The 12,801-nt window shown below is 46.2% G+C and overlaps 1 protein-coding gene across 1 annotated transcript in view; it reads right to left on the bottom strand.

Annotated features, from left to right (window-relative positions):
* LOC100343171 (L-lactate dehydrogenase C chain) overlaps positions 1-12,801 on the bottom strand; it is a 36,864-nt gene extending 24,063 nt beyond the window's left edge. Inside the window, exons 1-3 of the mRNA XM_002721365.5 lie at positions 12,646-12,801; positions 12,247-12,381; positions 3,947-4,064 (exon numbers count right to left, since the gene is read on the bottom strand). Of these exons, the coding sequence (XP_002721411.1) occupies positions 3,947-4,064; positions 12,247-12,372 (244 nt within the window). The 5' untranslated portion in view covers positions 12,373-12,381; positions 12,646-12,801. The remainder of the gene's footprint in view (positions 1-3,946; positions 4,065-12,246; positions 12,382-12,645) is intronic.

Consider the following 12,801-nt stretch of genomic DNA (forward strand, 5'->3'; position numbering starts at 1 on the left):
ATGAGATGTTCAGTTTCCTTGGAATTTTGTGGAAGCTCTTTACAGACTGAAAGAGTGAGTGTCCTGCAGGTTATCTGGTTGCTTCACACTTTTCATAACTCAATTAAGAACCAGCTTGTGACTGCAAATCCTCAGCAGTCGTTTCTAAGGCACTTAATTTTTCTTGTGGTCCTCAGAGGTAGCCGAGGATGGCTGTCCACTGACTTATGTATTATCTACAACAGAGTTGAGTAGCTGAGACAAAGATGACGTTAGCCAGACAAAATTAAAATATTTCTCATCTGGTCCTTTACAGAAAAAGTTTACTGATCCCAGCGTGGTCCACTGGGACACAGCTTAGACTCTCTCTGGCCCCCTAAATTCTGGGAGGCAGTGAAAACCAAAATTGGTGTTCACCAGTTTGGCTAAGGCTGTTGAGTGAAAACTAGCTATAGTGTTCAGTTTAACTCTCTGGTTTCCTTCACTCCACTCAGGGTCTGTTCTGAAAATGCCTTATTTGTTATTTGAAATTGAAGGCGGAATGATTTTCTTAAAGTATTTTAAGGCAATAGTAGGTCTTTTAACTTGACTTCACTTAACCAATCCACCAGAGATATACTGAATGCTGGCAGCTGGCTGATTACCATCTAGTAAGTCAGTGCTCTTTGCTCATCTGTCACTGCACATGCAGATTTAGCTACGTTTGTAACCAAATGTATTTATACCAGTTATATTACAATGTACTTATACTAGTTATATTACAAACCATTAAGTATGAAAGAAATCATGGTAAACAACATGGTCAAGGTGGAGGTTTTGGAGCTGGCATTGTGGTGTGGGGGGTTGAGCCTCCCCCTGCGGTGCCAGCATCCCATATGGGCAATGGTTTGAGAACTGGGTGCTCCACTTTCAATCCAGCTCCCTACTGGTATAACTGGGAGAGCAGAAGAGGAGACCTGAGTCCTTGGGCCCCTGTCACCATGTGGGAGACCTGGAAGAGGCTCCTGGTTCCTGGCTTCAGCCTGGCCTGGCCCCAGCCATTGTGAACATCTGAGTGGATTGGCAGATGGAAGATCTCTCTCTTTCTCTCTCTCCCTCCCTCCCTCCCCCCCCCTTTCAAATAAATAATCTTTTTAAAAAAAGATTGAGATTTGGAGGACAGTGGGATATGAATAGGTAGCTTTAATCTCTGTCAAATCTTTTATAATTAGTTAACCTTAAAAATAATCGTCTCTATTAAAACTAAATTGAATGCTTTGGAAAGATTAACTAAAAGTCAGTTGCTTAAAAATTGCCTTTTCAGGGGTCAGTGTTGTGGCACAGAGGGTAAAGCTTCTGCCTGCTATGCTGGTATCCCATGTGGGCACTGATTTGTGTCCTGGCTGCTCCACTTCCTCTCTCACTCCCTGCTAATGGCCTGGGAAAAGTAGCCAAGGATGTGGCCCAAGTGTTCGGGCCCCTGCCACCGACATGGGAGACTCGGATGAAGCTCCTGGTTTTGGTCTGGCCCAGTGCTGGCCATTGCAGCCATCTGGGAAGTGAACTAGCAGATAGAAGATATCTGTGTGTGTGTGTGTGTGTGTCTCCAGCTCTCCAACGCTTTCAAAAAAATGAGTCTCTAAAAAACAATTCTATAGCTTTAAGAGAAAAATGAAGGAAAATCACAAAACTGAGAGTTTCATGATCAAATTGCTACATGAGTCTCTTTAAGTTTCTTATATTATTCTTTTTAATATTTATTTATTTTGATAGAGTTACAGAGAGAGAGAGAGGGAGAGACAGAATGACATCTTCCATCCACTGGCTCAATCCCCAAATGGCTGCAACAGCCGGGGCTGAGCCAGGTCAACCAGCAGCCCATAATTTCATTTGGGTCTCCCACGTGGGTGCTGGGTCCTATGCACTTGAGGCCATCTTCCACTGCTTTCCCAAGCATGTTAGCAGGAAGCTAGATCAGAAATGGAGCAGCAGACAGGACTCAAAATAGCACTTACATAGGATGTCTGTGCAACAACAGGTAGCAGCTTAACCTGCTGCGCCACAACACTAGCTCTCTTAAGAAAAAAAAATCACTTTTAAAAAAATCAGAATGACCATTTTTGGTGTGCCTTCAGAAAGACATTTCAGGCCGGCGCCGTGGCTCACTAGGCTAATCCTCTGCCTTCCAGCACTGGCACACCGGGTTCTAGTCCTGGTCGGGGCACCAGATTCTGTCCCAGTTGCCCCTCTTCCAGGCCAGCTCTCTGCTGTGGCCCAGGAAGGCAGTGGAGGATGGCCCAAGTGCTTGGGCCCTGCACCCCATGGGAGACCAGGAGAAGCACCTGGCTCCTGCCTTCGGATCAGCGTGATGCACCGGCCGCAGCGCGCCGGCCACAGCGGCCATTGGAGGGTGAACCAACGGCAAAAGGAAGACCTTTCTCTCTGTCTCTCTCTCACTGTCCACTCTGCCTGTCAAAAAAAAAAAAAAAAAAAGAAAGAAAGAGAGAGAGAAAGAAAGAAAAAGAAAGACATTTCAGGTGGCTGGCACTGTGGCATAGCGGGCAGAGTTGCTGCCTGAGATGTTGGCATCCCCTGTGGGTACCACCAGTTCATGTTCCGGTTGCTCTACTTCCAATCCAGCTCCGCGCTATTGGCCTGGGAAAAGCAACCAAGAGTGGCCCAAGTATCTGGGCACGGGGTCACTCACATAGGAGACCTGGATGAAGGTCCTGCCTCCTGGATTTGGCCTGCCCTAGCCTTGGCCTTTGAAGCCATCTGGGTAGTGAACCAGCAGATGGAATATCCCTCCAGTCACCCCTGTAATTCTTTCAAATAAATAACTCTTTTAAAAAAGAAAGCAAAGAAAGATAATATGAAATTCTCATCTGGTAATCCATACTCAAATGTCCCCCTACAGAAAATTGGCAAATAAACTTCTGAGTATAATTACATGTTTTAAGTCAATATACAAAATTTGGGTGGTCCTTTCTTTCATTTTTTTAAAGACTTTATTTATTTATTTATTTGAGATGTAAAGTTAATTATAGATAGAGAGAGGGAGAGAGGGAGAGACAGAGAGAAAGGTCTTACATCCACTGGTTCACTCACCAAATGGCTACAGTGGCCAGGGCTGGGCCAGACCAAAGCCAGGAGCCAGGAGCTTCTTCTGAGTCTCCCACATGGATGCAGGGGCCCAACCACTTGGGCCACCTTCTACTGCCTTCCCAGCCCAAAGCAGAGAACTGGATTAGAAGAGGAGCAGCTGGGACACGAACCAGTGTCCATATGGGATGCCAGCACCGCAGGCAGAGGAACAACCTGCTGCACCACAGCACAGAACAAGTGGTGGTCCTTTCCTACAGCTACATTTACATTAAGTTGCTACCTTCATTCCAATCATGTTAGATGACAGAGCTTAAGCAGACAGTCCACCTGTTGAGCCATATTACCAAAGATGGCACTACAGGAGTACACGTCAGTGTATAACAAAACAATTATTTTTTTCCTAATTTTCTGAAGCATCTTAGTTGGCCTATGCATGATGGTAATGATAATAGGGTCAAATTCTGCATTTCCTGTGTTCTGTGGCCTCATCTCATGTCTTAAAACTTGGTTCTCTACTATAGGAAAAAAACTGTGTTAAAGAGTACATATAAATATATCGATATTACAAAAGTTATTCAAGACTGCAGAACCTTAGGTAAATATATAAGACTAAATGACAAGTTTAAAAAAATATTCATATACTATAATGCCAATTAAGTAAAAAACAAAGATAGAAAGAATTAAACAAAATCATAACAGAAAAGATTCAAAATTTTTTACACTTTCCTGTATTTGCCAAATCTCCTCTAATTATAGCGTTCTTTTCTTACAAACTTTGTCCTAATGACAAAATGATTTTATTATTTTATGTTTATTTATATCAACTTAATAAACATTACTTTTTCTTAATCTCTGAAAATAACTTCATAAAACGAAAATTAACCTTTTCCAGATGTAATCTTTGAAGTGCTAAAGAAAAGGCTGCCATGCTGAAGATCCATCATCTCTCCCTTCAGTTTGTCCTCTGCAACATCAACAAGGGCGAGTTCATCAGCCAAATCCTGAAATGCATGGAAGTTCTAAATAAGATGTTCCGGGAAGTGTTCCTGTGTGAGTTCTAGGAGCATAAGAAGCTTTATAATCAAAGGAGTCTCATATTTATGGTAGGAGAATAAACGATACAAAAATAGTTTTTGAATCTTTTTTAAGGGCCAGACAGGTTTTTAGGCCCTTATCTTTCTCTCTCTCTCTCTCTTTTTTTTTTTTTTTTTTTTTTTTTTTTGACAGGCAGAGTGGACAGTGAGAGAGAGAGACAGAGAGAAAAGTCTTCCTTTTGCCGCGCTGATCCGATGGCAGGAGCCAGGTACTTATCCTGGTCTCCCATGGGGTGCAGGGCCCAAGCACTTGGACCATCCTCCATTGCACTCCCTGGCCACAGCAGAGAGCTGGACTGGAAGAGGGGCAACTGGGACAGAATCCGGCGCCCCGACCGGGACTAGAACCCAGTGTGCCGGCGCCGCAAGGCGGAGGATTAGCCTAGTGAGCCGCAGCACTGGCCAGGCCCTTATCTTTCTTTCTGTCCCCCCCCCCCCAGATTTATTTATTTGAGAGGCAGAGAGAGAGAGAGAGAGAGAGAAGAGAGAGATCTTCCATCTGCACTAGTTCACTCCCCAGATGGCACAACTGCTGGAGCTGCACCAGTCCAAAGCCAAGAGCCAGGAGCCAGAAGCTTCTCCCAGGTCTCCCGCTCAGGCGCAGGGGCCCAACGATTTGGGCCCCTTCTACTGCTTTTCTAGGCCACAAGGAAGAGAGCTGCATCGGAGGAGAAGCAGCCAAGTGGGATGCCGGCTCTGCAGATGGTGGCTTCACCCTCTACACCACAGTGCCAGCCCCTTGAGTGTGTCTTAAATGCACCAGAAGTCAAGGTAAATATTAGGAAGTAGCAAAAAGTATTACTGTCTTTGCCTTCACATAATTGTTTTGAAATTGCTAGAATTGGGACTTTTTTACCTTTCACATAACAATTGTATAGTCAGTGAAGAGAGGGCATTGTGGCACAGTGGTTTAAGCCACCACTTGGGATGCCTGTATCCCATGGTCAGAGTGCCTGGTTTGAGTCATGGCTACTGTACTTCCTATCCGCTGGTTCACTCGCCAAATGGCTACAGTGGCCAGGGCTGGGCCAGACCGAAGCCAAGAGCCAGGAGCTTCTTCTGAGTCTCCCACATGGATGCAGGGGCCCTACTTCCTGCTAATGCACCTGGGAGGCATCAGATAATGGCCCAAGTACTTGTGTTATTGACACCCATATGGGAGACCTGGGTAGAGATCCAGATTCCTGGCTTCAGCCTGGCTTAGCCCAGTCTGCTGCAAAGTATTTGCAGAGTGAATCAGTAAATGGAAGATCAACCTCCATCTCCCTCCCCCTCTATCCACCCCCTCTCCGTCCCTCCCTCTCCCATCCCTTTTTCTCTGTCTCTCTGCCTTTCAAATAAATAAGTAAATATTTTAAATATGTAAAGTTATGACATTCTTTTAAAGGAATTTTTATACTTGATATCAAGCCTATTTTCTGAGCTGGATCAAGCTGCTTTTAGCATGCATGCTTAAAAAAAAAAAAAAAAGAAGAAGAGAAAAGCAAGCAGCGACTGACAACGAACATCTGCTGTTTTCCCCAGCTCTTCTTGCTATTTGTCCCCAGTATCCCCTTTTCTGGTAATAGAATTCCTGTTCCCTGCAGGAACCCACTGAATGTGGTGTGGTGCCGTACAACAGTTAAACACTGGTCCTCCAAACCATAACCAGAGTCAGCCAATTGTTCCATCCCTTCCTTCTAGCCATAGCAATTAGTTCACAAATCAGCATATGGCACAGGCACAAAAATGGACACAATTTCCACAAGATTTGAAAACGGAAGTTAGGATACTAAATCTCACTTCTCTTTGGAATCCTGAGCTCTAAGAATGACATAAGATTAAGAATAGGGCCGGCGCCATGGCACACTAGGTTAAGCCTCTGCCTGCAGTGCTGGCATCCCATATAAGCACCGGTTTCTAGTCCTGGTTGCTCCTCTTCTGGTCCAGCTCTCTGCTGTATCCTGGGAAAACAGCAGAAGATGGCCTGGGTGCTTGGGCCCCTGCACCCACATGGGAGACCAGGAGGAAGCTCCTGGCTCCTGGCTTCGGATCGGCACAGCTCTGACCACTGTGGCCACTTGGGGAGTGAACCAATGGAAGGAAGACCTTTCTCTCTCTCTCTCTCTCTCTCTCTCACTGTCTGTAACTCTGCCTGTCAAATAAATAAATTTAAAAAAAAAAGACTAAGAATAAACTGCATAGCCATCTTCCATTTAGGAAGAACATGCCTAGGAATTAAGTCAGTGAAATAAATCTGAGCCAAGATATCAGGAACTATGTCTTGATACATCTGAACGTCAGAATCCAGTATCACCAGAAGCTAGTTCTGCTCTTAGATTTTTCAGCTACCTGCTCAACGTAGTCTCTTTTTGCAGACTCGAATTTGAATTTTGATTAGACAAAAATGGAATGCAGAAATACACAGCAGAAATGCATTTTCTCAGATTCCAGTGGCCAGATTTCCAAAGGTTAACAGTAAAAGACAAGGGTTGGGGCCAGCACTGTGGTATAGCGGGTAAAGCCAGCACTGGAAATGCCATCCTATACGGGCACCAGTTCGAGTCTCAACTGCTCCACTTCCAATCCAGCTCTCCGCTATAGCCTAGGAAAGCAGTAGAAGATGGTCCAAGTCCTTGGAACCCTGCAATCATGTGGGAGACCTGGAAGATGCTCCGGGCTCCTGGCTTTGGATTGGCATAGCTCCAGCTGCTGCAACCAACTAGGGAGTAAACCAGCGGATGGAAGACCTCTTTCTCTTTCTCTATGCCTTTGCCTCTGTAACTCTTTCAAACAAATAAATCTTAAAAAAAAAAAAAAAAAAAAAAAGACAAGGGTCAAAGTCCCTACTTGCTACTGTTTTTTTCTGAGATCAGATACCATCTGGCCTTTGTGGAAAACTGTATGTAGTCATTTCGTGTTATCCATGGATAGACGGATGAGTGGTTTCAAGACCCTGTTCAGATCCCAGCATCCAGAGATGCTCCAGTCACTCGTTTCAAATGGTTGTATGTGGGGCTGGCATTGCGGTGTAGCTGGTTAAACTGCTGTTTGGGATGCCCACATTCCCAGCTGCTCTGCTTCTGTAGCAGCTTCCTGCTAGTATATCCCAGGAAGCAGCACATGATGGTTCAACTGCCTGGGCTCTGTCACCCACATGGGAGACCTGAATGGAATTCCTTGCTCCTGGCTTTTTCTAATTTCAATTCTTGGCTGATTTAGTCTATGTATGTGGAACCTGTGGATATAAACAAGGCCAGCAATATTCTAAAATTTAGTAAATCATGTGTAATATATCAGTAATCAGGGGAGAATAAGAAGTTTTATCTAGAACCATCACATAACACTTCTTAGCTAACTGAAAAGAAAAACAGATCATATTTATAGATTCACTTTTACAATTATAGATTCACTTTTACATCAGTCTGTATCTCTATCTGGGTCTAATCAGGAAAACAGAAACCACTCTAAGAATTTCAACAGAGAGAAATTAATGTAGACTGATGTTGGGGCCAGCGCTGTAGCGCAGCGGGTTAAAGCCCTGGCCTGAAGCACCGGCATCCCATATGGCTGCCGCTTCAAGTCCTGGCTGCTCCTCTTCTGATCCAGCTCTCTGCTATGGCCTGGGAAAGCAGTAGAAGATGGTCCAAGTCCTTGGGCCCCTGCACCCACGGGGGAGACCTGGAAGAAGCTCCTGGCTCCTGATCAGCACAGCTCCAGCCATTTTGGCCAACTGGTGAGTGAACCAACAGATGGAAGACCTCTCTCTCTGTCTCTACTTCTCTCTGTGACTCTGTCTTTCAAATACATTATATATATATAGACTGAATGTAGACTGATGTTTAAGGGCTCAAAGAGCATAAAGGGAATACTTGCAGTAAGCAGAGACAGACAGCAACTGCAGTTAGAAGCCACCATTCACAAGGCTAAGGGGAACAGAGAGACTACAGTGGTACTTTATGGAGCCAGGCTGAGACCCCTGCCAAAGGCAAAATACAGCTGCTGCTGCTGTTGCTATCACCAAAGGGACAAGATGAGGCTGAAGCTCAGAGTTCCAGAAGCTAAAACCAACCTCTAGCACTGGGGCAAAGAGCCGTGGCTGGGATGACAGTCAGAGAACAACAAGCAAACACTCCTCTCCTCCTGTTACCTTCCAATTTCCCTCCAGTGCCCCTTCTCGGTAGAACCTAACGGGATGCCAACTGGCAAAGGAGGGAAACGTTATGCAGAGATCTAGCACCAACACCACAAAATGGAGTACACAAAGTTGGCTTTGGAGCTGAGTGACAATCATTTAATAACCAATACAATTTTTAAATTATTCTTTCAATTTTATTTCTATCCCTTTGCAACAGGCTACCAGACAATTCTTTTACAAAAGGAATCTTCCCACCTCCACCCTCCTTAATTATCAAAACAGAGTGAACATAGTCTCTAAAAGTTTTTGTTTTCTTGCTTGTTTGTCTGGTATTTTTTAAGAATTACTACGTCTTTGTGAGTCATTTCTCAAATAGAATTTTTTAAAAAGAGGCCTGGGCTTGCTTAGCCTACCAGAATTTTTAAGAGCAGTTATACGACCACCTCCAGGATCTTTTCTCCAGAGAGTATCAGAATGACCATAGAAAGGCAGAGAACAGAAAATGAAAATCGGTCTAAGTGGGGTGGATGTTGTGGCACAGCAGCTTGAGCCACTGCTTAGGACACCTGCATCCCATATGGGAGTGTTTGGTGAGAGTCCAGCTACTCTACTTGCAATTCACCTTCCTGCTAAAGTGTCTGGAAGGTAGCAAGTGATGGCCAAGTACCTGGGTCGCTACCACCCACGTGCAAGACTCAGATGGAGTCCCTGACTCTTGCTTTGGACTCACTCCAGCTCTTGCAGGCATGTGGGGGTGAACCAACAAATGAAAGTCTCTCTCTCTCTCTCTCCCTCCCCCCCTTTCTCCCTCTCCCTCTCCCTCTCCCTCTTTTTTCTCTCTCTCCCCATCTCTGTTTCCCTCATCTCTATCACTCTGCCTTTCAAATAAGTAAATAAATAAATATTTTTAAAAATCAGTTTAAGGGGGACCTGCACTGTGGCAGAGTGGGTGCTGCCTGCAGTGCCATATGTCACATATGGGCGCCAGTTCAAGTCCCAGCTGCTCCACTTCCAATCCAGCTCTCTGCTATGGCCTAGGAAAGCAGTAGAAGATGGCCCAAGTCCTTGGTCCCCTGCACCCATGTGGGAGACCTGGAGGAGGCTCCTGGTTCCTGGCTTCAGATCAATGCAGTTCCAGCCATTGCGGTCATTTGGGAAGTGAACCAGCAGATGGAAGACCTCTCTCTCTCTCTCTCTCTCTCTCTCTCTCTGCCTCTCCTTCTCTCTCTCTGTAACTCTTTCAGATAAATATATAAATCTTTAAAAAAAAATCAGTTTAAGGGACCGGCACTGTGATGCAGCAGGTTAAAGCCCTGGCCTGAAGTACCGGCATCCCATAGGGGCGCTGGTTCTAGTCCAGGCTGCTCCTCTTCCAATCCAGCTCTCTGCTATGGCCTGGGAAAGCAGTAGAAGATGGCCCTAGTCCTTGGTCCCCTGCACCCACGTGGGAGACCCGGAGGAGGCTCCTGACTCCTGCCTTCGATCGGCACAGCTCCAACCATTGTGGCCATCTGGGGAGTGACCCAGTGGATGGAAGACTTCTCTCTCTGTTCTACCTCTCTCTGTAACTTTGTCTTTCAAATAAATAAAATAAATCTTTAAAACAAAATCAGTTTAGGGGCTGGCACTGTGGCGCAGCAGGTTAACTCCCTGGCCTTAAGCGCCAGCATCCCATATGGGCGCTGGTTGGAGACCTGGCTGCTCCACTTCCAATCCAGCTCTCTGCTATGGCCTGGGAAAGCAGTAGAGGATGGCCCAAGCCCTTGGGCCCCTGCACCCATGTGGGAGACCCGAAAGAAGCTCCTGGCTCCTGGCTTCAGATCAACATAGCTCCAGCCGTTGTGGCCAAATGGGGAGTGAACCAGCGGATGGAAGACCTCTCTCTCTCTCTCTTTCTATGCCTCTCCTCTCTCTCTCTGTAACTCTTTAAATAAATAAATAAATCTTTTTTTAAAAATCAGTTTAAGGAAAACTTTTATGGCTACTTTGTTCCGCACCAGACAGGGAAAAATGTTGAGTCCACATATTTCTAAAAATTTTACATGTCTTTATAAACACTTTAAAGTTTGTCTTTCAATGACATATGAAGAAGGTAAGATTTTTTTCATTTTTTAAAGATTTTATTTATTTATTTATGACAGGTAGAGTTACAGACAGTGAGAGGGAGAGCCAGAGAGAAAGGTCTTCCATCCACTGATGTTCACTTCCCAAATGGCTGCCACGGCTGGAAGTGGGCCAGTCTGAAGCCAGCAGCCAGGTGCCTCCTCCAGGTCTCCCACGCATGTGCAGGGGCCCAAGTGCTTGGGTCATCTTCCACTGCTTTCCCAGGCCATCAACAGAGAGTGGGGTCAGAAGAGGAGCAGCCAGGACTAGAACCGGCACTCATACGGAGTGCCAGTGCCATGGGCAGATTAACCTACTGCACCACAATGACAGCCCCCAGAAGGTAAGATGTTTATTACAGCCTGTCTGTTCAAGTCAATGGGATATATGAATATGAATATTTTTAAGTATTTATTTATTTGAGAGGCAGACAAAGAAAGCTTCCCCATCTACTGGTTTACTCTCCAAATACCCACAATGGCCATGGCTGGAGCCAGAAGCCAGGAGTTTAATCCAGAATTCCCATGTCGGTGGCAGATACCCAACTAATTGAGCCATCATCTGCTGCTTGCCTGCATCTAGATTAGCAGGGAGCTTGACTTGGGAGCCACAGACAAATACCAAGCCCAGGCACTCTGAAATGGAACATGGGCTTCTCAACTGGCACCTTACATACACTAGGCCAAATACCTACTCCATGAATATGTATATTTTAATATCCTTCATTAGTTTCTATTACTCCAGAGTGTACACCAACATGACTTGAGGATTCTTCCATCCACTGGTTCACTCCCCAGATAGCTGCAACAGCCAATGCTGTGCCGACTCGAAGCCAGGAGCCAGGAGCTTCTTCCAGGTCTCCCCTGCGGGTGCAGGGGTACAAGAACTTTCCCAGGCCATAGCAGGGAAGTGGATCAGAAGTGGAGCAGCTGGGACTCAAATCAGTGCCCATATGAGATGCCAGCACTGCAGGCGGCGGCTGTACCCACTATGCCACAGTGCCAGCCCCCAAGTGGCTCTTGTGCACCAACAGGCCGCCCCATGAATACATTTAAATAGTTCTGGGGCTGGGACTGTGGTTAGTGAGCTAAGTCTCCACCTGTGGCGCTGGCATCCCATATGCGTGTTGGTTCTAGTTCTTGCTTCTCCTCTTCTGATCCAGCTCTCTACTCTGGCCTGGGAAAGCAGTACAGGATGGTCCAAGTGCTTGGGCCCCTTCACAGGTGTGGGAGACCCAGAAAAGCTCCTGGCTCCTGGCTTTGGATTGGCACATCTCTGGCCATTGCAGCCATTTGGGGAACAAACCAGCAAATGAAACACCTTTCTCTCTGTCTCTCCAGTTCTAAAATAAATAAAAATCTTTTTAAAAATAGTCTAGCAAGGCTCAGTTCCAAATATTTCCTAAATTGTGTCAGAATCAGATGACAAGATATATATTTGCTGTCAAAGAATTAGCCCTTGCAGCCTGAACTCATCAACATACAAGAGCAAAAAAAATGCTTCTTTGGGCCAGTGCTGTGGCTCACTTGGCTAATCCTCCACGTGTGGCGCCGGTACTCTGGGTTCTAGTCCCGGTTGGGGTGCCGGTTCTGTCCCGGTTGCTCCTCTTCCAGTCCAGCTCTCTGCTGTGGCCCGGGAGTGCAGTGGAGGATGGCCCAAGTTCTTGGCCCTGCACCCGCATGGGAGACCAGGAGGAAGCACCTGGCTCCTGGTTTCGGATCAGTGCAGTGCGCCAGCTGTAGCGGCCATTTGTGGGGTGAACCAATGGAAGGAAGACCTTTCTCTCTGTCTCTCTCACTGTCTAACTCTGTCAAAAAAAAAAAAAAAGTGCCTCTTTGATTTCCAGCCACAGATGGACCAAGCACTCACCTTCAGCAAGATACAAATAGCACACGCCATGCCGACGGCACCAGTTCCAACAATGGTGATCTTGCACTGGGAGGTTTTATCTTCTGCAGTCAGATTCTCAATAAGCTGTTCCTTCACCGTTGACATTTTAAGAACCTGCCAGGGATAGGGCAATTTTCAGTGGAACCAAATCCCCTAAATGAAGCCCTCTGACAGCTACCAGGTATTTACGGCAATGAACATCTCAACTACCTCTTGAGTTTGCGGATGCTGGAGCTGGGGGAGAAGGAAAGCCAAAGAATTTCCTGGGCTGTGGATGGGGGTGCAAAGTATCTAATAAGGCGAGGGACTGGGACACCAAGACTTTTTTTATTCCTCCCCGCCCCCAGCCATCATTTTTCCCCAGCACCAGCCACTCACAAGCACTTTGCTTGGCGAAAATCAGAACAGATGGCCCGAACGCACGACGTCCTGCCTTTCAGCAAAGCCAGAAAGCAGCATCAGCAAAACACATCAACGACCGTTGAGGTGCGAAGCCCAACAACGGTCATGGCCCGCGAGCTGCCTTGCAAAGAA

Source organism: Oryctolagus cuniculus, chromosome 1, assembly GCF_964237555.1.
Source record: "Oryctolagus cuniculus chromosome 1, mOryCun1.1, whole genome shotgun sequence".
In the NCBI taxonomy this organism is placed as follows: Eukaryota; Metazoa; Chordata; class Mammalia; order Lagomorpha; family Leporidae; genus Oryctolagus; species Oryctolagus cuniculus.